The sequence below is a fragment of the Coptis chinensis genome, chromosome 1 (assembly GCF_015680905.1).
Source record: "Coptis chinensis isolate HL-2020 chromosome 1, ASM1568090v1, whole genome shotgun sequence".
Classification (NCBI taxonomy): Eukaryota; Viridiplantae; Streptophyta; class Magnoliopsida; order Ranunculales; family Ranunculaceae; genus Coptis; species Coptis chinensis.
Window position 1 is genome coordinate 15,155,008 of NC_141456.1, and position 25,628 is coordinate 15,180,635.

A 25,628-nucleotide genomic window follows, 5' to 3' on the forward strand; every position below is an offset into this window, starting at 1 on the left:
GCGACCCCTAATTCGGCCGACATCTACCAACCACAACAAGTATACCTATTATACCGGTTCAAGTCATATGCCCGACAATTTCTCTCGTTCTCGGGCTTTGCGCAGACATTAATTCCCATAACAGAGTTTCAAAGAAATCAACAAATTTCAACCAAAGTTAAATAATACAAATGACACTTAAGTCCAATACAACAGGATAATGAGCAAATTACATACAAAACATAAACATTAGACAATATACACCGATACCCGAAAACCATAAATCCGGTGAAATAGAAAAATAGCTACTCACCTGTATGAACAGCTCGACGAATCCTCCTAATCCGAATCGTCGCGCTCCACCCCTCCAGCAAACCAGATTCTCTCTCTGCCTCCATTTTTAATATTTTTATTCTTTTTAAAACCCTATTATCTAGAAAAATGTGTTTATATACTTGGGTCCGAAACCCAACCCAAAACAGACTCGGGCAAAAAAACCAGGCCCACGTATCCCGAATCCAATCCGACGAATTTTGAAAATAATTAATTTAATTAATTAATAAATAGATAAAAACGTATTTTAAAAAATACGGGCGTTACAATGGACTGTGTATATCAAGATTGCGTGGTCAAGGTTATGACGGAACTAGTAATATGTGAGGTGAGTTCAATGGTCTCAAAGCCCTCATCTTGAAAGATAATGGATCTGCTTTCTATGTTCATTGTTTCGCCCATCATCTTCAATTAGCACTAGTTGTTGTTGCTAAAAATAACACCCACATTGCTTTGTTCTTTAACTTGGTCTCTAGTGCTGTGAATACTTGTGCAGCTTCCTGTAAACGTCGAGAAATTCTTACGGAAAGCCACAATAACAAAGTTCTTGAAGAAGTAGAATTTGGTGAACTTCCAAGTGGACATGGTCTCAATCAAGAGATTAGTTTGAAACGGCCTGGTGACGCACGTTGGGGTTCACATTATGCTACACTTGACCACTTTCTTGTCATGTTTCCTTCAGTTATCGAAGTTCTTAAGGTTGTGGTAGAAGATGGTCTAAATTCAGAACAAAGAGGAGAAGCATCCGCTTTGTTAGGATCTTTGCAACATTTTGATTTCATTTTCATCTTACACTTAATGAAAAAGATACTAGGAATTACTCATGATTTATCAAAAGCATTGCAAAAAAGTGATCAAGATATTGTCAATGCAATGACACTAGTTAAAGTATCCAAGGAAATACTGCAAAGGATGAGAGATGATGAATGGGTTATGCTTATGGCTGATGTATCTTCTTTTTCCGCTAAAAATACTATCTCCATACCTAACATGGAAGAAAAGTTCATAGCAAGGGGACGATCACAACGTAATGCTGAAGATATGACAAATCTTCATTATTACTGTGTAGATTTATTCTACAAATGTATAGACTGGCAGCTTCATGAGTTAAATAGTCGGTTTGACAAAGTGAATACATAATTGCTTCTTTGTGTTGCTTGCTTGAATCCAAATGATTCCTTCCTTGCTTTTGATAAGAAGAGTTTAATACGTCTTGTTGAATTTTATCCTAATGATTTTTCACCTATTGATCTCATGACCCTTCAAGATCAGCTAGATAATTTTGTTGTTGACGTGTGCTCTAACCATCTATTTTCACAGTTGAAAAAGATTAGTGAACTTGCTAAGAAGATGGTAGAGACGAAGAAAAATATTGTCTATCCACTAGTGTTCTTGTTGATGACATTGTCACTAATTCTGCCTGTTGCTACCACCACTGTAGAGAGAGCATTTCTGCTATGCACATGATAAAGAATCAGTTATGCAACTGAATGGGAGATGAATGGTTGACCGATTGTTTGGTTACATACATAGAACAAGACATATTTGATAGCATTGATGATGAAGCAATTGTTCAACGCTTCCAAAATATGGGTCCTTCATATCGCCGAGGGCAATTGTGAATTGTTAGGTTAGTAGAGTTGAAAAACGTTTTTATTTATTTATTTATTTATTTTGCATTTATACTATTTATATACAATCGATACTCATTTTCGTTTGTTGGGTGATCCTTTCTAATACAAAGTATTGATTGTATAAGTTGTTAATATTGTTACAGTTGTTCTTTTTTTTTTAACTTATTTGTCGACTTGTCTTTACTAGTGACTTCGCACTAGGCTCCCCCTAGAGGAAATTCCTGGCTCCGCCACTAGGACAGCCCAACGTTCAGTAAGTTAACAAGAAAGAAGGAACAAACAATGGAAGATACCAACCTGGAACAATCAAGGAACTTGTGCAAGAACCTTAGAGAAACAGCGTGAAGAAAATGTAGAACAAATGCCATAAACTTCTTATAACAGTTCTTTTATGTTCAAATTGCATACCTTCCTAAGGCACCTCATAAAAACATCGAAACGCCAAATGGCATACCACCTGGCAATTACCATTTTTGGATCTCCAACTGTTCGTATTCCCACACGTGCTAGGGTCCTCTTTCAGCAGAACGCTCCGACATGTCAAACACTCCACATGCACAAGACGTTCCCCCGACCTCCAGTTTACTTAGCCTTAATATTTATTGATAAGTGCTCAAAAAGTGCAATTTAACCCTCAATTATGCCTCTTGTTTAGCCATCTTAGTGGACTAATAATATTTGTAAGTTATGTTTTATGATTCTATAGGTGAAAGAGAGAGTTTTGTGGAATATTAGAGAAAAAGGGGTAAAACGGAGCAATTTAGAGCATTAAGGATCACATGGGATGCCCGTGGACAATCATGGAGAAGGCCAAGGAATTGAAGTTATTAAAGATGCGTCTTGGACCTATTTTAAAGCCTATTTGGAAGCCCAATGCCAAATGATTTGTTGTTTGGACCAAAGCCCGCAAAAGAGGATAGAAGGATAAAGCAAAAAAGGAAAAATAGACTTCCGCGTCTGGGACGCATGGATCGTGCATCCAGACGCATTGCTCATGTTCGAGACGCATGGATCGTGCGTCCAGATGCATGAAACGACACTGTAGCCACTTCCTTCTCAGTTTTGGAGACGAAGTTGGACTCTGAAAGAAGTTGATTTGTATTAGGAAACAAATGGCGGTTTGGAATGCTTCTAGAACTCATTGTAACCCCTATAAATAGAGGACCTAAGTGCCTCATGTAATTTGCCAATTCACTTATTCTCTGGTCTCCAGAACTTGAGGCAGAGAGAGATTAATAATAAAAGATTCGGTTTTAACTAGTCGAGTCTTAATAAATTAGACTTTCTAGTCTTACATTCTTCGACTCTTCTTTTTCTCGTTCTTCGTGTTATTCCTTCTTTATGGAAGGCTAATATTCTCCTTCAAAGGAGGAGATGAAGTCGATGCTTAAGGTTTAATGATTCTTCTGGTTCATGGTGTTCTTCAATCAGGTTAGTTCTTTATGTTTTTAGTTATTAGTTCCATTGCCTACACCAGGGGATGGAAGTATAGAATAAGTTTGCAATATTAATATCATGCTAGTATTCTTTACTTTTCTTCTAGTAGTATAATTCTTTAGAGTCAGGGAAGTATTCTTTGTGTTGCTTTAGAAGGGGTAGCTCAGGGAGTGGCTGTCTAGGGGAAGTATTATTTGTGTTTGCCTTAAGTGGTGATTCATTGAATGGCCGCCCTATTAGGAAGTACTTGTAACGCCTGTATTTAAAATACATATTTATTTATTAATTAATTAATTTAATTTTATATAAAATCGGCTGGATTGGATTTGGGATACGTGGGCTGGGTTTTATGGCCCGAGTCTGCGTTGGGCTTGGGTTTCAAACCCAAGTATATATTCGTATTGTTCTAGAGAATAGGGTTCTAAGAAAAATAAAATAGTAAAAATGGAGGCGGCTTGTTTGCTCGAGCGTTGGAGCGCGACGACTCGGACTCGAAGGAATTCGTGGAACTTGGGATTAAGGTGAGTAGCTATTTTGATATTTCACCGGATTTATGGTTTTCGTGTATCGGTGTATACTGTCTAATGTTTATGTTTTTTATATACTACTCATTATATTGTTTTATTCGGCGTTCCGTCTGTTGTTAAAACTCTATTGAAAACTGTTGTGTTGTTAAAACTCGAACTTTGAAATTTGGGATTTGGAATTTGGAACTCGAAATCGCGTCAATGGCGGCGTGAGAGTCAACAGCAAGAAATCGTCAGTTTTTATTTGAACATTTATGATTTTATTTATTGTGTTGTGGGGTTGGGTTATTAAGTGAGTTTAGTATCTATTTTTATTGAATCTGTTGTAGCTCTGTTTCAAGCTCGAGCAAAGTCTTTAATGCGCCGCAAGAAAACGCCCGTGATTATTATTCAACTCTATTTGTATTTGTTGTGTTTTGTGGTGATGGGTTGTTTGATGTCGGGGGATTATATGTTTGATGTTGGTTATTGGTGTTTGGGTGGGTGCTGTTGTAGGTGGAAGAAGGCGTTAATGGCGCCGATGGAGAGTGTTGGGAAAACTTGGTTTGGCTGTTTTTGGGTTTAATTTGAGTTGTGGGGCTTGCATATAGACTAAAATCGATGGGTTTATGGTTGATGGTAGTGTGTGGGTGAGTACTGATGTATGGGGATGTGGAAGTTTGGAGGAGGCGCGATCCAATTTGAAGGAGGGGATGTGAGGTAAGGAATCGAGTTGGAGCTTTCATTAAAGCTATAGGGGTTTTGATTTGGAGCAAAACCACTGGAAGGAGGAGATGAGATGGTGGTGGCCGGGATTCTAGCCGGTGGTGGCCGGGATTCTAGCCGGTGGTGGCTGGTGAGGTGAGGAAGACAACCTGATGGTTTTCCTTGGGCATGGGGCTTGGGCCTTAGGTGGTTTAGGTGGTTGGGCCGGATTCTTTTCTTTTACTTTTGGTTGGGCCAAAGTCTTTTGGTTTTGTTTTGGGCCGGATTAGATTAAGTGTTGGGCCATTTTCAGTTTAGTCTTTGGGCCCAAGATTAGTTTAGTTTGTTATGGGGCAGTTTCATTTTAGTGGTTTGTGGGCCGAACCAATTAAGGTTTTGGGCCAGTTTAAGTTTCATTTTTTGTTAGCTTGGGTCGAACCCAATTAGCTTTCTTTGGACCGTTTTTCTATTTTTGTTTTGGGCTTGGTCCATATGTTTTAAAGTGGGTCAGGTTGATTCACTAGGCCAGTGTAGACTTTTGGGGCCGGGTTCTAAGGTTTGGGCTTGGCCAGTTGGGTCCGAACCATTACCTTAGCCATGACATGAACTTTGACCTTAGCCATGAACCATGGCTATGACCATGAACCTGTTGAACATAGAAACGACAGTTTGACTTTGACCGTTGACCGTTGACTTCCACCATGATGTGTTGACTTTGACCGTTGACCGTTGACTTCCACCATGATGTGTTGACTTTGACTTTGACCGTTGACTTCGACCATGACGTGTTGACTTTGACTTTGACCGTTGACTGTAGAATGTTGTTTTTCCAGTTTTTTCATATATTTAAGAATATGGACAAATATAGTAATAAAATATTGTCGAACATTATATAACGTTGTTTGTCATTATCTAATTAAGATTTGACGTGAGTAGTGTGTAAAACATATATATATTGGGCTTTGATTGTGGATCGTGGATGGATCGTTTAATTGTGCTACATTTTATGTTGTAAATTGTATGGACAAATCGAATGTTAAAATGCTGTGGAAGCTTGTATATATTTGGTTGTCATTATCTAATTAAGATTTGACGTTGATATTGTGACATTATATAATATGTTGGGATATATATATATATATATTAAATGCAATAGTTGTGGAGAAATACATGTATAGACACTCTATTATTTTATCTATGAGGTAGTATAGTATGTGTGGATATTTTCCCACGGGATTATGGCTTAGTGCAATAATATATTGGCACGTGAAAGAATGAAAGTGGTTATGAGATATAATTGAGATATTTCTAAATATTGTGGCTTAGTGCAATAATGTATTTGACCTGCACATGATATAGTGGAATCATTATGAGTCATAAATGTATGACCTTTGAATAAATTACGTAACCAAAATCCTAGAACCTAGCTACCACAACTCATGTGATTTGGCCCTTCTGGCGTTTCAGTGAATCTGAATGGCCTTCGGGCGTAAGTAATGTGATTGGCCCTTCCGGGCGTTTCGATTGAATCTGAATGGCCTTCGGGTAAATAATGTGTTTGGCCCTTCCGGCGTTTTGATTGAATCTGAATGGCCTTTGGGTAAGTAATGTGATTGGCCCTTCCGGCGTTTCAGATTGAATCGAATGGCCTTCGAGGGTAAAGTAATGTGATTGGCCCTTCCGGCGCTTCAGGTGAATCTGAATGGCCCTTCGGGCGTAGCGAATAGTGGTTTGATTATTCCGTTCGCAATATTAGAACGAGACGCCACGATATTTTATGCGAATAGTGGCGCGACTTACATAATGGCTTCCGTGTGAGGGTTACGGTGTCGCGGCATCCCGGCCGGGTAGTTACGCATCGAGTGGTTCATTATGTAAGGGGAGGCATGTGGATGTACATGTTCGGTTGGGAAGCGATTGTGGTAGCCAGTGGAAACCAGGTAAGACATAGATACGACGTGAATTTTAGGGCCACACAAAGAAAGCCTTAATTAATATAATTGTGGTAATGTGTTGGTTAATTATATATCCGTAAATATATGATTGTATATGGCTTTCTTTGAAGGGTGGGTCAAACTAATTACTTTAGGCAGACATTACCCACTCCACTCAGAATTGAGCATGAAATGAGGTAAGTATAGAATATGTTTGGTTGGTTATTTGTTTAGTTCGAACCTAAAAGCCTCGATGGAGGAACTACATGCCTTATTTATTATGCATTATAGTTTGTTGTGTGGTTAGTGGGAAGTTAAGGTTTTAGTGGAGAAACTACACGCCTTTACCTATTGTAGTTAAGAATGTCGATTAGTCGTTGAAAGTTAAAGGCTCGGGGAAGGAACTAACGGCCTTATGGATTATTGTATATATATGTATTATTATATGTTGTATTTTAGGGCTACTTACACCAAGATTTTTATAATGTCACCCGATTTTGCATGTTTGCTTATCGGGTGTGTTCATTAAATGAACATAGTTGATAAGTCTTGACAGGTTTAATGTTGAAGAAGATTGGTTGCTGCTTGTGGTTTGCGTTAGCGTCGCATTTCAAGATAGGCCTTGTTTTCCTTTGAGGTGATATAGATTTTCAGTTGAGATAAGGTTTTTGCATTTTCATTTGTAAATTTTTGTAATGAAGATGACTTTTGTTTAAGTTTAAAATTTTTATTGGTTTTTATTTATCCGCATATTTAAACTGTTTATGGGTTTTTGGAAGTTGAGAGTGCGTCACATCTCGGAGATCGAAGAGTCGGGAACAAATAATGTTTTTCATTCAGCCGAAATTCGGGGTGTGACAAGATTCTTTGATGTTGCTTCGGTAATACATTAAATGGTCGCCGAGCTTACATAAAAGGAAAGAAGATATTAATAGCATAAACATAGGAACAACCTTAAGTAGAGTTAATTGTTAACAATGTTTCGTCCAAGAGAGCATCGACACTCGCTCGATTGCCTAATTGTAGTCTACCTGTAATAATAACTATGAAGCAGAAGGTCATAGGTTAAAAGTATTGGTGGATTCTAATCTCTTGAATTCTCTCTCTTATAAATTCTCAATAGTTTAGTTAGTTTAGTTTAGTTTAGCATTAGAATATAAAATCTCTACAATCATAGTTTTAATCCCTCAAACCCCTTTCTAGTCCCCGTCCCTTCACATAAACGGACACTTAAAAGTAGAACGATACCCTACTCATCCTTTACTTATTGAGGGATAATTAGGTTTTGATACGCTTCTATTTGTTCAACGACCATCATCCATCTACATCATCCATCTATATCATATATCTACATCATCCATATACCATCTCATAAACACACAAAAAAGTGAGTGTCACCTATCACTATTTGGACCTACAACACTAGGACCAATTAAAGAGCAGGACGCTCAATCAGGATCACAGGCTCATCAGCCTCATCCAATCTTACCAGAGAAAGCCTACAACGAAACTGGTACAATAATATCAATAAGATCGCATTCGCAATATCACAGAAATAAGTAAGAAAAAGAAACATGCATTTCATAAAGGCAAAATAACGAACTACCCGGCCAAACTTAAGCCCCAGTTCGTCTACTAACCAAGTTGTTAAGTCTACTCAGGAAATCCAACTTGGTTAGCCACCATTCAGCACTCCATGAACTCCCCAGAACAATCCGGGAGTCCAGGTCGTTCAAAGTACAATAAAGAAAACCTACTAAGCAAGGCGAACTACCCAGGTTACCCTAGGAAACCAGCTCTATTGTATCACAATTTACAAGATCAGAACAATAAAAAACATGCACAACTTTTCAAGTCAAGAAACAACAGACATATTTTCAGTAGACAAGGGATCCAGGTCGCCTTCCGTGATAGCCTCGTCACCCATAACAGTTGAGGTACCAACAACATCCACTTCCATAGGCACATCAAGAGCAACCTCTTCAATTTGGGACTCAACGACCTCCATAGCAGTTCTAGATAAGATAGGAGCATCACACGCATCTCCCAGTACGTGTACCACTGGTGTACTGGGAGCCTCGCGTTCATGCTCCTCTTTGAAAGCTTTATACTCGCCTCCATTTCGAAAGGAAATCAAGGCCCGAGCTTTGTATGCTTCAAGATCTGTTGAGTAACGTTTCTACGATCTTTGGGCATAGCCAGTCACCCTATCAATCTCTGCCCTCACAGCATTAAGCTCCGCCTTCGTAGCATTAAGCTCCAGCTTCATTCTCTCCAGCTCGGTGCTCATCAAGATTTTCGCCAAACAAACGTTCTAATGCTCTTTCTTCAGTTCTTTAAGATCTTTGAGGTTAATCGCATGTACATCCTGGATATTCCTTAGCGCCTCCTTCAGCTTTCCTACAGACTCCTTTTCTGATTCAGCAATCTGAGCGATCTCTTTCAACTTCTGGTATCCACTCACAAGCTGCACAGGCAAAAATACCACCACAATAAACTCACAAAATTTAAGAGCAGTATTAATGGTTAAGCTCTGTAGAGCGTCACTTACCAAACAATGAGCAAGATCCATTTGCCTCAGATTTTTAGCAAGGTGTTTGGAATCCAGCTCCTTGCGATTACAATCAAGAGCCATACAATCAACCATGCAAGCCGCAATCTTACTCGACTTAAAGCTAACATCAGTTCGCTTCACTGTTCGCTGCACCCCCTGATCATCCACATACACCACATGGCGATCCAAGTTGTCATCAGCCATATCAGATTTCCCACTCACCTTACTCGGGACCTTCAACCTCAACGACGAGCTGTGCTCTCGAGGCACTTGTGGCTGGCTCTGACCGACCCCAAAGGTCTCCATATCCAAGATGTCCAGGTCGGGCACAGCCCTCAACCTGGAACTACGTGAGGCCTTACCCCCCACTCGTTCACCACCAGATGAACCTCCAGCACCGGAGCTGCCCCTAATCATAAGTGTTGTAGCCCAGGCAATCTTAGCCGTTCTTGGCTCACCCATCTCAGCCTTCCTTTTCAGCGAGCTGCTCTGCTCGCAAGGAATGAACACAATATCTCCTCCAAGTCAAAGGAAGCGCCACCATAACCTCTCCCCCATTCAGGTCGCTTACTCAACCCACCAGTTCCAGAGCCCCCAGCACCACTCGCAGGTCGCCCGTGCCCAGGATGGTTCCTTCGGCTATCTTCCCTGGTATTAATGTCGATGTTCTCCCTCTCCATGCTGGAATCAGTAGATAGTTCATGATCAACTTTGCCCCGAGCCCTTTTATTTTGCCTCCTTCTTTTTGCCCTGATCTGGCGACCTCCCCTTTCAACGAAGTAGTTCGCTACTTCAGGCAGTATCTCTCGTTTCTCAGCTCGAGATAGCTTAGCAAACCTTTCTATCACCCCACGCTCAGTTCGCCATTTAACTGCGACCTCTGCAAAAGCAAAATAGATACATATCATATACCAGATCAACACTTAAAATGTCAACACAAAACACCAACACCCACCAGAAAAGTTGCAAACCCTAGTGTATACGCCAAATCCCCTAGCACAGAAGTTCCCAATCAACAACAATGGCCTTTTCTCCCAAGGCTAGTTACTTACACCGTCTATCACACTAGACTTAGTCGTCCGTGTTTGCAAGCTAAAGTTATTAGCCCGAGATCGCTTCACAGAGAAGTGCTCAATAATGTCCTTGATAGTTAGTAAATTGATTCTTAATTATCTATAGATGAATATAAACAACTAATGATCAACTACCTTATCAATATTATTCCTACTCTCAATTCATTATGCAATATATAGAGTACAGAATTGTTCCACTCTTAACTCTCTAGACTTAAACGAATTCAACTAATCAAACACAAGGAACAATGGTGAGAGTAATGTGTGATGTGAAATTTCTATTCTACGATTATACGATGGATTCAAATAAATCTAAATTAACTAAACTAATAAAAATAGGGTTTCGATGGAAGAGAAAGTTATAGAGAAGAGTGATCAATCCACCTAATAACTAGTTTCATGCAATAATCGAATTATTCATTGAAAAGATATCGTATTTAGGTTTTCACGTAACGATTCAACATAAAGCCTCAACCTTTATCATCCCTAGCAATAACCTACATATCTATATTCATTATTACTAGCATGTAGGATTATTACAACCAAGTCTCTCGACTTAATTACAACAATCCCTAGTTTAATTTATCATATGCTTATTTTGGAAGTCATATAATGAACTAGACTTGTTGAAATCCATACACAATTAAATAATTCTACTAAGCAATCTATTCCTCATTAGGTTTCATAATCACTCCCTCTAATGGGGGGATTAGCCTAATATCATTGGATTAATTAAACTAAAATAATGAAAGGAAAACATAATGTAAATTAAACTAAACTTGATTAAACAAATAGAACAAGTCATTATTGAATAAGTATTAAACTCTATTAATCTATTTGAACAATAACAATAATGATTCAAAATGAATTAAAACTAAAATTAAAACTAATTTAGAACTAAGATTATGAATAACTACTTATCAAATTAAAATAAACTAATTATGAATTTAAGGCAACTAAATCTAAAATAAAAATTGAATCAAAAACTAAATTGAAATGAAAAACTAATTCTTTATTATAAAACTAAATTTGATTCTAAATAATAATCTACCTTGTTCTAAAACTAATTAATTGAATGTAAAAACTAGATCTAAAACAAGTTATTGGAACTCATTAATGGAGTCTAACCTAATTTTTCAATCTAGATCTAGGTAATCTTCAAAGTTAAGTCTTCTCCATACAAATGGAGGAGACTAGATCCACTTTTTTGTGCATGGGCTAAGGATCCATATTTTGGGCCGGAAAATCGAGCCCAAAACCCAATTTTTTTAGTCCACAGAGGCCTTTTCAGCTAGATTTGACTTCCACAGACTTTTCGCCCACTTATGCTCCTCTGATTGGGTCAAAGCTTAGACCATTGGAAAGCTCTTTTTGAGCCGGTCATTTTGACATAAGGTAGGCCCAATTTCAAGGTCTGAGTTAAAAGATACGGCTTTCGGAAGTTCTGCTGACTTTTATGTGCTGTTTCAGCACGCGTTGACTTTGATTTTTCAGCTTTGATCGGGATTTAAAAAGGCTTTTTCTCCTTGAATATTGGCCTTTTATCATAGAACTTCTTAGAAACCAAACCTTGCTCCTTTATCTCGCAAAAGGGATGCATTTCTGCACATATTCGACTCCAATGCATGAAATACACAAAAGCACGATAACAGTACTAACTTTTACTTATTAATCACATAATTGGTCTAAAGCAATATTGTTAAAGGGGTTAAAACTACAATTTTTGGCTCTTATCAGTCCTCAACCTCAATACGATATGCACCACTCCCGTTCAGCAGGTTAAACACCCTGAACAACCTCTAGGTATTGCCAACAAATTGGTAGGGCACTTTCTCACAAAAAATCAGAAACTCACAAACCAGCTTTGAGAGCGGTATCCTCATTCCCGCCCTTCGCAGATAACTACCCCATAGTTCACTGGCACGAACGTCTCACTAAAAACCTCGTCGTCCTTTGCCAGTTCATGTATTTCCAGGTCACTCACATTTATACCATATACTTTCCTCAGATCGGCAAAAGCTTTCACAGCTCGTCTATCTACTATCCTAGGGGGTAAACGACTAGAGGTCGATGTTGCCCCACTGTTAGAGCTACTTTCTACAGCCACAATAGTATTAGGTTCAACCTTATCCCTCTCACTCTCAAACCCAACTGATTCTTCTCTCTCTTCATCAACATCATCAAAACCCAGAGAAACCTCGCAAATCTCATCAGATCGCGTGTGTCGTCAAAATCGGACATCTTCCTCTCACAACTTACAACTACCACAATACTAAATAAATCAGATGACCTAACAACTCAACAGAAAAGCAAGAACAAAGCAGAGAAATGAACAGCAACAATGGTAGAAGAACTAACCTGAGAAACCCTAGCCTTGAGTTTTTTAGAGGAGAAACAAAATATGACTTTTTAGATCTCCAAATTTGGTTTTGTGTGATCGACCCTCCAGTTCCCGATGCTCCTCATGATTACACCATAAGCCCTATCCCACACGTCTACCAAAGACCTGTCTTTTCAAAATCCCGAGAAAAGCGGCGGCGCATTTTCCCCCTCAATTGCTTTCAGATTCTCCCGTGTCAATCATCATGTATTCTTCTGATCTAGCACCAGTTCGTTATACAGCATGAAATGATCTCTCCATAATGGTGGATATTCCTGTTCACAAATGTTCACCTCCTTACATATGCCAGACCACGCCATCGTTCTTTCTCGGCCGGATCACTTCTCTCGTATAAAGTGACTCTTGACCGAGATGGGGTGTGTGAGGGACTAATATTCACATCTAATGAAGATCATGTGCGCGTCTAGCATAAGCAGAAATATCCTACCGACCTCATGTCCTCGTCCTCCGAGCTCGTTTCATAAGTAACTCGCCTCATGTAGGTGGTCCACTTCAGCTCGTACTACAAGCAACGACATCAGCTCCCGATCTAAGATGTTCAACCTGCCAGCTCGCTCTAGAAGGACGCAGGTCACATGGACGAACTTACGTAGATCGCTTCATCTTATGACATCATCTATCTTCTAGATGCAATCATTACCGAAGCCATACTTACATAATCCATTATCGCAAATTACGAACCACTGTAACCACTCCCCATCATTATAGAATTCCTACCAACACCATTCATACACTCCTTCTCAATCTCAACCATATATCTATCCTTGTCAATACACATGTTGCGTGGATCCTCACGATCAACAACTATAAATACCCTCTACATGAACTACGTCAGACATGATTCTACTCTCCCCCCAAAAGTGAGAGATAGATATCTAGGCAGTTCGCTCAAAACGAACTCGGTCTTTCCCATCTCCAAACCCATTCTCCTTTTTGTTACATTTGTAAGGAATAACTAAACCACACCTTTACACCTGTCACATTTCTTTAGGTTGTATGATTTATTAACATCAGGGGAAAATCTTATTTGAATTGCGTAAATGGTGGAAGGAGTTAAGGACGTAAGATATTATCCAAGAGGAAGAAACCACGTTTGGATATTTTACAGAAATAATCCACCATGTGATTTTCATAATAATAAATTGAGTTGTGGAAAAAAATTAAAATATATATTTATATATATGAATTATATGTATTTTTTCGATAATGGATATATTTTCATTAACTATAGAAATAAAGGTTCCACACCATACTCTGCAATATAACTTAGAAGATGACCCATACCCAGTCCATTTGTAGCCCTAACAGCTAGGTTATGAGCCTCTCCTACAAAAGACCTAGGTACCAAAATAAACTTCAAACTAGACACAGACTCTAGACTCTTAGAAATAAAGGACAAAACATTCTTGTACTTCCAGCAGCAGTCATCCAGAGAGCAGTTCAAAGTTTTGGTTACACTTTGATTGTCTCCCCGAAACTCAGTATTGGACATACCCATATCCGCAACTAATAGAACTGCCACCTCTGCTGCAATAAATTCTGCCTCCTCAGAAGAAGTTGTTGTGAACCTCCTTGCTGCTGCTCTCAAGGTGATTCCTTCTCCATCATTGGCTATTACCCCAGCTACAGCATGTCCATTGCTGCTGTCATATGCAACATCAAAAAATAAAATCAGTATTGTTGTTTGCATGATTTGAACTACTTGCATTATTGGTAGTATATGTTATTGTATTTAAAGGACATGATAAGATAAAATTTGGGTTTTGTTGGTCCTGGTTCATATCAAAAGCTTTGATGGTTATGTCCCAGCTTGCTCTGACTGTTGCAAGGATAACTCGTCTGCTTAGTTTCCCTGCATAAAAAATAAGTTTGTTTCTATTCTCCCAGATCCCCGCTAGGAGGGTACAAGCATATATGCCAAAACTGCTTATATGCTCATAAGTTAGCTAAAGGTTGAGTTCATCAAATTAACGATATGGGCAATACATTTAAATTGAAGGGTTAACAAGTATTACATTCTATTAGATGGGAAAATTAGGGTTCCCCCCTCCAAATACACACACAAAAAACACGATCAACCCAAATTGACAGTTTTTTTTTTTGTATGTACTCCAAGGGGGGGAGACCCTAATTTTCCCATCTAGTAGGGGGAAATCCTAATTGGCTCATCTAGTGGGGGTAATACTAGTTAACCCTAAATTGAAAGTCAGTGAGATTTGAAAACTTCAGTTAATTAAATCATACATATATTATTAGAAGTAATTCTGGATGAGCGCTCCCGCGCCTCACGTACTATTTGCGATACTCGCACCACTTGTATTTGTACCGATCTTAGATATTTCTTATTTTAGTTTTCTATTTTAGGAACTTGTAATCTGTATATAAACCATTGTAATCTCTATAGAAATTAATCAAGTAAATATTCTCTCAAATCAATCTCTATCTCTCTAATTTATCATGGTATCAGCCTAATTTCGATCCAAATCCTAACCCTAACTACTCTAAGCTTTCGCCTCCTCTTAATTCTCAATGGTCGATGCCTCAAAAACCAATAATGACTCTCCTCCAAGTTCTGATGATCATTTCTTTGTCCACCACTCAAATAGCCCCATGGCTATTCTCGTATCTCCTCTGTTATCCGGTGACAATTATCCGACTTGGTTACGGTCTATCTCTAGTGCCCTTCGAGCAAAGAATAAGTTTGGTTTTGTTGATGGCTCTATCACACCTCCCAGCACTCCCAAAGAAAAATCCAAGTGGTCGCGATGTGATGACCTCGTTGCTTCATGGATTCTCAATTCTGTTACTCCAGATATCCGTGGAAGCATTCTCTATGCCGACTCTGCATCCGAAATCTGGAAAGATCTAGGTGATCGTTTTTCACAAACTAATGCACCCAAGGTTTTTCAACTGAAGGATTCCGTCACTCTTCTCAAACAAGACAATCGTCCGGTATCTGTTTATTTCACTTTGCTTAAATCTTTCTGTGATGAATTAAGTTTTTTGTCTACTATGCCTGCTTGTACTTGTGGTCATGCATCTATTTTTGCCAAAGAGGTTGAAGACGGTCGTTCTATGAAATTCATGCAAGGCCTAGATGCTCGTTTTCAATCCATCTAGTCAAATTCTCTTAATGGATCATTTTCCTCGTATGTCCAAGATTTATTCTTTAATCCGACAGGAAGAGAAGCAACAAGAGATTCATGCACTCTCTCTTCCTTCTACTCCAGACGCTGTTACCCTGAGTACTCACTTTCAAAAGACCAACTGGGCTTCTTCTTCGAAATCAGGCCCGTCTAAACTGCCGCAACACAACACTGGTTCGCCTCAGCCTAGAGCACGCACGCCCTCCAATACAAGGCAACCAGAGCACGCCCGCGCTCGTCCATTCTACAACCACTATAACCGAGTTGGACATCATATTGGTACATGTTACAAACTGCACGGTTATACACCCAAGCCTGCTCAAGCCAATTCGGTTGCTACAAGCTCCAATTTTCCTATTTTCTCCACATAATAATACAACCAACTTCTCAGTTTGCTTGATTCAGGTAGTACCACTTCACAAGCAAATCTGACAGGTATATCTCTCTCGTGTTTTTCTAAATTCATATGGATCATTGACTCTGGTGCTACCAATCATGTCTGTTCATCATTACATCTGTTTTCTTATTATCATACTTGTTTAACACATTCTACTCTTAAACTCCCGGATGGAATAGGCCATTTAATTACTCATGTTGGTAGTGTTATTCTCTCTCCTCTTTTGCGTCTTGACAACGTTCTGTTTGTTCCCACCTTTCATTTTAACTTGCTTTCCATTAGTAAACTAGTCAAATCTCACCCTATCTCTGTCACGTTCACTAATGATTCTTGCCTTTTTCAGGACCAGTTACCGAAGAAGAAGATTGGATTGGGACGGCTTAATGGGGGACTCTACCATCTCCAACTAGCTTCCGTTTGCTCATCCCACAACTCCACCACCAATAATTTATGGCATTATCACTTAGGACATCTCTCTTCCACGCCTTTGCAGATTTTAGCTAAGCAGTTTTATTTCATTTTTAGTTCCAATAATGCTACTTGCAATGTATGTCCGCAAGTTAAGCAAATACGTTTATCTTTTTCTCATAGTTCAATAAAAACTATTCGACCTTTTCAAATGATTCATTGTGACATTTGGGGTCCTTTTCATTTACCATCATATTCCAATGCTCGTTTTTTTTTAACTATTGTCGATGATTTTAGTAGTGCTATATGGATTTATCTTATGACTATCAAATCTGAAGCTGCCATGCATTTACAATCTTTTTTTGTCATGGTTCATACTCAATTTCATTCTACAATATATTCGCTCATATCTGGCCATAGCAGCATTGATGACCATTTTCATGAAATCCAAGTCCTTCAATCTGATAATGGATCCGAATTTATATCCCATAACATGCAACAATTTTTTTCCAAACATGGGGTTATCCACCAACGTAGTTGCGTTGCTACTCCCCAACAAAACGCCGTTGTTGAAAGAAAACATCGTCACTTACTAAACGTTGCACGAGTATTACGTTTTCAAGCTCATCTCCCGTTATTTTTCTAGGGTGAATGCATTCTCACCGCAGGCTATCTCATTAACAAAATTCCTAGTACCTTATTAACAAAATTCCTAGTACCTCATGAGCTGTTGTTTACAACACCTCCCACTCTTGCCCATCTTCGTGTTTTTGGTTGTTTATGTTTTGCTCACAACACTTCCATTAAAAATAAGTTTGATCACCGCGGGAAACCTGACATCTTCATTGGTTATCCTTATGCTCAGAAAGTCTATCGCATTTATGATTTATCTTCCAAGAAAATTTAAACTTCCCGTGACGTGATTTTCCATGAGAATGTCTTACCCTATCAATATTTATCTTCCCCGCGCATCCCATCTACCAGTTTATTCCTTACCCATCCCAAACAATGAAACATTCGACATTCAATCATCTCATGTAACTCCGGTAGGCAGGCCAGCCTCCCCCATCGGGCACTCTTCCAGTAGATAGAGCGCGTGAGCCCTCTGATCCAGTACAAACAAAGCGAGCCCGCGCCCTCCCTACTGACACTTTTCTAACTCTTACAGCTCCGACACCTACAATTTTGGAACACCCTCAGCCACCACACCCCAACTCTCCTACCTCACCTCGATCTACTAGAGTGCGAAAACCCCCACCACTTCTCATCAAAGATTATCACTGCCCTACTCTCACCAAGGCACCTACAGTCCCTCATTCGGCCAACCTCATCCAATCGGACTCTAAGGTAACACGGTCTTCCACTCTATATCTTATGGCTTTCTATGTTTCTGACACTAACTTTTCTACTTGTCATAAAGCTTTTTTGTTTAAAGTGTCTTCTTCAGTTGTTCCTACATCTTTTTCTCAAGCTGTCAAAATTCCATAATGGAGAGCTGCTATGGCTGCTGAAATTGCAGCTTTGGAACAAAATAATACATGGACTCCTGTTCCGTCATCCTCTCATCATGAGCATATTAGTTGTAAATGGGTTTTCAAGATTAAATATCATTCAGATGGTTCTATTGAACGTTACAAAGCTTGTCTTATTGCCAAGGGTTACAATCATATTGAAGGCCAAGACTATCATGACACTTTTGCATCCGTTGCTAAACTAGTCACTGTTCGATTACTTCTCTCCATTGCTACTATAAGACATTGGACTCTTCAGCAGCTGGATGTCCACAATGCCTTTCTCCAAGGCAATTTGGATGAAACTGCCTATATGACCTTACCTCCTGGATTCACCAAACAAGGGGAACACAAGATCTGTCACCTTAATAAGTCCTTATATGGACTCAAGCAGGCTTCTCGGCAATGGTTTGCCAAACTATCTGCCACTCTTTTCACTACCGGCTTCGCTCAGTTTAAGTCTGATTATTCTCTATTCACAAATATTTGTGGTTCTAATTCTACATTTGTCCTTGTTTATGTGGACGACAGTTTGATCACAGGCAACAATCCATCTCTCATTCAGAACTTGAAGCATTTTTTAGAATCAAAGTTCTATATCAAGGACTTGAGACGTCTAAAATATTTCTTGGGCATTGAGGTGGCTCATTCCAAAGAAGGATTATTTCTTACACAACGCAAATATCTTTTGGACATTATGTCTGATTGTGGTACCACTGGTGGTCGTATTTCTGAGTTCCCTATAGAACAAAACATCAACCTCCATACCGATGATGGCACGTTACTTTAGGATCATACTGTCTATTGTCACTTGATTGGGCGTCTCTTATATCTCACAGTTACACGTCCAGATATCACTTATTCTGTTAATTATCTTAGCCGTTTCATGCAGTCTCCATGGACTCCACATTTAGATGCTGCTCATCGTATACTCCGTTACCTTAAATGTTCGATCAACAAAGGGATTCTCTTATCAGTTAATAGCTCTTTACACATCTCTGGTTTCTGTGACTTTGATTGGGCTGGCTGCCCTGTCACTCGTCGTTCTACTAGTAGTTATTGCACCTTTCTTGGTTCTAGTCCTATATCCTGGAAAACAAAGAAACATAGCATTGTATCTCATTCTTCTGCTGAAACCGAATATCGTTCCATGGCTACCCTTGCGTGTGAACTTCAATGGTTGAAGTATCTTCTGCATGACTTAGGCATCTCTCACCCTTCTCCGATGAACATATTCTGCGACAATCAGGCCGCCCTCCATCTCTCTCAAAATCCAGTTTTTCATGAACGAACGAAGCACATCGAATTAGACTGTCATTTCTTGCGCGACAAGATACAGGCCAAATTATTATCTCCTACGTTCGTTTTATCCTCAGATCAGGTGGCTAACGCCTTCACTAAACCTTTCGGCAATGACACCTTTCTGAGATTAATTCGCAAGTTGGGAGTTCTTGACATTCACTCTCCAACTTGAGGGGGAGTATTAGAAGTAATTATGGACGTCAGAGTAAAGAGTGCGCCCGTGCCTCGCGTACTATTTGCGATACTCGCACCGCTTGTATTTGTACCGTATCAATCTTAGATATTTCTTATTTTAGTTTTCTATTTTAAGAACTTGTAATCTCTATATAAACTATTGCAATCTCTATATAAATTAATCAAGTAAATATTCTCTCAAATCAATCTCTATCTCTCTAATTTATCATATATATCATTGAAATTTTAGATGTTAGAACCATTGATAAGAATGACACATAATTAGGAATCACTGACAGTTTAGGTACGTACAATTACTCTTGCCTAATCTTTAGGTAGGTACAATTACACTTTTAGGTAGGTACAATTACTCTTGCCTAATCTTTCACAAAACACAATTAGATCATTACACCTTGTAGTTAATTTAAGTCCTCATTCGAAGAACTAGCAAGTTCACGACACTTGGCTACCGATGGAATGTTCATTCCACACAGGATTACCCCACACCAATTAATTATACCAACAAGGCAAGTGGCAGGACAAGAACCATAAAATGGTCTTAAATTTCCATGCTTAATCCCTTTTCAACTAAACACTTTTAGCCTAACAGAAAGCACGATAGCTACCATACAAATCCAGATGCTAAGCAAATTCTAACTCAGAAGGAAAAACGAAAAATCTTAATTAGCATGATTTAACTCAGTTGAAAATGAGACATATCAAAATAGAACTACAAGTCCCCTTAATTCAGACATTCATGCACCCCAGTGCTAGAATTCCATTGCCTTTCTGAGGTAAGAACAATGATCAATTTGAAGATGCAGTACGTGTTGGTTCATATGTGATTGATTCTTTGAATTGAGACTTATATGTAGGCAAGGAAGATGTCTGATCTTCCTGCCCGATTACAGATTTCATTTCAGAAAGTAGATCTATAAATCATACTGTACTTTAGTGATCAACATCTTGAAAAATCAAGTGACAACCATTTAGTGGTGTATGTAAACTGACTAAAATCAATCTTAGGAATTTCGTGGCAAATTTCAAAATGACTAGCATTATGAATGATTAGTATGAACAAATTGAACAGCATCTATTTTCAGTTATGAAGATCACAGAACTTCTTGAAAGCGGTTCCTTTCTTTTCCCCTCTGAAATACTACTAAGTTTTGCTAAATGCTTAATGCTCCAAAAATAAGTTACTCTTGTAATACTGGGCCTTGAGACCTAAGCCTTGGACCAAATTAAACGAGTAAACTAAAGCCCAAAACACAAGACTACAAGACCCCTGGTACTTTTCAAGACCGAAAATATCGATATATCATTGATATATTTCGGGTTTTGAGGTACCCGATATGGAAATAATCTAAGATATCAGTTAGATATATTGACCTTTTTCAAACCGATATATATCTTATTTTTTCGATATATATATATATATATATATATATATATATATATATATATATATATATATATATATATATATATATATATATATATATATATATATAGCCACATTGTAAATTAATTCAAGCAAAATCATGGACTTAAAAGTTGAATTAAGGGCTAACCAATATATTTGATATATATCGATAGACTTTTTGACTAATTTTGTTGATTATTAACCGATATTCCCAATATATCAATATCTATCAGTATATCGGTAAAGCTGTTCTCGGTCCGATTTTTACCAGTTCTTATAGTAACCGTAGACTGAACCGATAGACTCGGTTTTCTAAAAGTCTAAACCAAAACCGAACTGAATTTGAACAAAAACCGAGATTAAACCGAACTGAATATGTTTGGTGTTCGTTTCAGTTTGGGCCTTACCATTTGGGTCTTCTCTCAAGCTTCAAATTGAAGCATATATGGGCCTACTGATTACCAGCTAAGTGAATTTTAATGAATATATTGAATAGTATTGATGTCAATTTAGGCACGTTGGCAAGTTATAACCTCAGTCACAATAATAAAGTATTTAAGTGCTCAATAACATGAACCATTTAGCCAAAAAAATAATAGTAATAAAAAATCTCTAAAATTTGGGGAGGGATAAAGCCACTCCCATTAGAGCCACTCAAGTAAAGTAATAAGTTCTTTTAATGGCTGCCTTAGAGCACCACCAAGGAGCTGCTTAAAGCACCACTAGGAGACATCCTACTAAAACCACTCGGAAGCTCAAAGCTCCACCTTTTCTCTTCGCTAAGCACCCTCTTCTCTCTCTCTCAGCTCCTTCTGTGAGAACTTATCCTCCCTTATGGAAACACCTAAAGAAACCGATATGGTTCATCTTGAGCAAGATTTCAACAACAAACTCACAATACCAGCTCTCGCGAGCACCACGACCGAGCTACTTGACTCGCTATGGGTTTTCGTAGAGCAGGAATCAAGACTCCTCTTAGCTGCTAAAGTCCTTTCTAAGGCCTCTTTGAACCCAAAAACCATGAATGTCTCCATAAAGAATGCGTGGAGTTTAACACCCATTCTATCTATAACGTATGTGGGTAACCAAATATTCTTAGCAAAATTTGTTTGCTCTTAAGATCTCGAAGCAATTCTGAAGCGAAGCCCTTGGGTCGTTCTCAAAAACCTTCTCATCTTGAAGAAATTGGACCCTCTCATACCCACCAAGGAATTGAGTTTTGAGAAAGCACTCATTTGGGTACAACTGCACCATCTCCCACAAGGTCTAGTTTCAAGAGAAGCCACTAAACATTTTGTACTGCGGGGCGCGGTAGTGAGAATCGAAAACACACCTACTCATAACACACAACACAGAACCGAACTTTCACTAGGATCAAGGTTTGGGTAAGTGTTGATCGACCTCTCACCATCTACACCAAGACTAAAAATCCTAGAGGTGGAGAGGCCATCTGCATCTTTTTCTCTTAAAAAGCAGGTTTGATATGTTTCAAATGTGCGTGACTTGGGCACCAACAAGAAAGTTGTCGGTTTACAGAAGGCATGAATATTCCAACAGGAGCTCTGTCCTTCATGGTTGTTGATACTCCAACTCCCAACTCTTGGAAGCAAAGCTATGTAAAACAATCTTCTTCCCCTTCCAATGTCCACATCAGCCAGGCAAGTCCAGAACCAGAATTACTTTTGGGAACTTTGCCAGGACCATCGCCGCTAGTACCAAGGAACATCTTACCAGCTCTGGAAGAAGAAGCAGCGCACATTAGTGCAAACATGCAACTGGTGCAGAATAATAGATCCCCCTTTTACCCAGGAAATAAAACCTCGTACGAGACTCGTTTACCAAGAACAACTAAAAATTCGGCGTTGTCAGTCTCCACAACGACTACTTTGGATGAGGTGTCGAAATCTCCTGGTTCCTGGAAAAAAGAAAAGTAGTCGATGGATAAACACACCTACAACTGCTGAGGACAGCTCTTTAGGGCCCATTACTAGAGCCCAAAATTCAAACGTGGTCCTTGTTAGTAGCTCCTCTAAGGCCCTTTATTCCATGTGCTAAAAGACACCTAGAAAAAAGCCCACAAGACTATGAGCCAAGCAACAACTCGTCTCTCGGTACCCCATCTCTCTCTAGCCCTTACTCTTATGACACCGTCCCAAGCTCTCAATCCCCCGCCGCACCAAACAATATTTTCATCTTCACCACCCCACCACCAAAAAAAATTCTATCGGCTCCACATAAAGGCCGGTCTAGCTCTTTTAGTACCTTCAACATCCCGATGTCCCTTTCACATGTGGTGATGTAAAGTATGGAGGTGCACACTTGGCACTGCTTGAGCTAGTTATCAAGGCGGTTCCAGCAATAATTGTGAGCACAAACAATACCGACACAAAGGAGGAACCCAAGATTTGGTTTAGCGATGCCCAATGAGGAGGAAAAGCTTCCTCCGGAGGTAATTCTAAATTTCCTTTTTAATCATGATAATTTGAAACCTCAACTATCACTATGCCTATTTTTTGTTTATGATTTCTATTTTAATCGAAAATATTTCCTGGAAAAAAAATGTTCTAGACATTACGAATTACGAAGTATCAGGAAAAATTGTTGCATGCCCCTTTTATCTCTAAGCTGGGAACTTTGGAAAACGTGTTGAAATTTTTGATAGAAATTGTTAGTGACAAAGAAATAGAGAACTACTGCTTCATTTATCCATATGCTTGCATGATGCTACCTATTATATGTCATGACAAACTCTTCCCTAATGTTAGCATGAACCGTTATGTTAGCAGTCCTATGTTTTCTAGACATGGTAGCAACCATAATATGAATCTTGCTTGTTCTAACATCACCCCGCACCTTGGTGAAAATTGGCATGCTCTTTTGGTTTTCATTACCACCCACACCTTGCTGCACCTATTTAATATTGTGCACACCACCTATTTAATATTGTGCACACCACTAGTAATTTTAATTTTAATTTTAATTGTTATTGTTACATGACTTTCCTTTTAGATAGTTGGGTTTGGTTTTTATCTCATTCCTTGCAGTCTGTGTTCTTTCTTTTGGCAGCGAGCTCAAGGTCGGCTCCCCGCCACTACCAATAAGTATCTTTGTTTGGAATTGTCGTGGAAGCGGAAAGTCCACGACAATTCAAGAACTCCAAACCCACATTCGAACTCTTACTCCTAACATTTGTTTCCTCTCTGAAACAAAAACGGATACGTCCACTAGTTTCAAGCGTTTCTCTCTCCTTTGCTTTTCGCACTCTCATTCTGTCCCTTCCACCGGCCGTAGTGACGGCTTATGGTTGGGTTGGAATTCCTCTCTTGATCTCAAAATCCTTTTCTCTTGTGAACGTTACATAGCGGCTCTTGTTAAGAACCACCCCAACGACACTCACTGGCTATGCACTTTTGTGTATGGTCATCCGGACCATTCGTGTAGACTGAAGCTCTGGAATAACTTCTTAGATTTGGCTGCCAACCATGTCATTCCCTAGCTTATTGTAGGGTACCTATATGAAATCACTTGTCAAGCTGAGAAATCTGGTAGCGCACCTTTTAACCCAATCCATGCTGCCCATTTCGTGGACTTTATATTTGATGCTGATTTCATGGATCTAGGGTATGAAGGTGTTCCTTTCACTTGGACCAACAAAAGATTCAAGAATAATGGAGATGAGCTTGTCAAGAAACGTCTCGACAGGGCTATCATCAATTCTGACTAGCGAACCTTATTTCCAAATGCCCGCACCACAAATTTGCCCATCATCAGGTCGGACCATGGCCCTATCATGGTCTATCTACATCCTCCACCAACCACTACCCCAAAACTGTTTCACTTCCAATCCATGTGGTCCTCATCTCCATACTGCAAAGTCATCATTAACAACTCTTGGAGAGATGACTTTCGGGGTTTTTGTGCTTAACGCTTTTCTCAAAAGCTAAACGGGCCAAGAAAAATCTAAAGAACTGGAATAGAATTTTTTTCAGCAACATCCACTCCACGATTAAAAAATCTGCATGAAGAGATCAAGACTTGTCAACAAAATCAATATTATGATATCATGATGGAGAACAAGTTACAAGAAGACTTGGAACAACCTATTACATCTTGAAGAGAAACTTTGGAGGGATAAGTCTAGAGATACCATTCTCCACTGTGATGGTACCAACTCCCGTTACTTTCACATGACCACTGTTGTGCGAAGAAACCGCATAGCCATTAATAAGATCCGAGACAATAATGGGAACTGGGTTGAAGGAAGAGAGAAAATTAGCAACACCATTGTGGAGCATTTCAAAAACACTTTTATCTCATTAAAACCCGATATACATATCGAGGAGTTGCACATCATCGAGCCGATCATCTTCGAGGCAGATAACCATGACATTACTCGAGAAGTCACTATTGAAGAGATTCGAGATGCTTTATTCTCGATGGACCCACACAATTCCCCTGGACCGGATGGCTTAACTCCCTTGTTCTACCAAAAATACTGGGACATCATCCACTTGGACCTCCCACACATGGTGAAGAGCTTTATAAATTCTGACCACCTCATTAGGGAGCTTAACCATACTAACATAGCCCTCATCCCCAAGATCCAAGGCCCAAAAAATCTCAATCAATTCCGTCATATCAGTTTATGCAATGTTAGTCTTAAAATCATCACTAAGATCTTGGCGAATCACCTCAAACCTCTTCTCGA

At 39.1% G+C, this 25,628-nt stretch overlaps 1 protein-coding gene across 1 annotated transcript; it reads left to right on the forward strand.

The window, feature by feature from the left end:
• The first annotated feature begins 15,085 nt into the window (after positions 1–15,085).
• On the forward strand, positions 15,086–15,676 carry LOC147522422 (uncharacterized). The gene has a single exon (XM_086567721.1). The coding sequence runs from the start codon at positions 15,086–15,088 to the stop codon at positions 15,674–15,676; it is 591 nt and encodes a 196-aa protein (XP_086423847.1).
• The last annotated feature ends 9,952 nt before the right edge of the window (positions 15,677–25,628 follow it).

Bases quoted from the DNA above. Each gene is read 5' to 3' on its own strand.
- LOC147522422 (XM_086567721.1), top strand. From the start codon at position 15,086: ATGGTCGATGCCTCAAAAACCAATAATGACTCTCCTCCAAGTTCTGAT.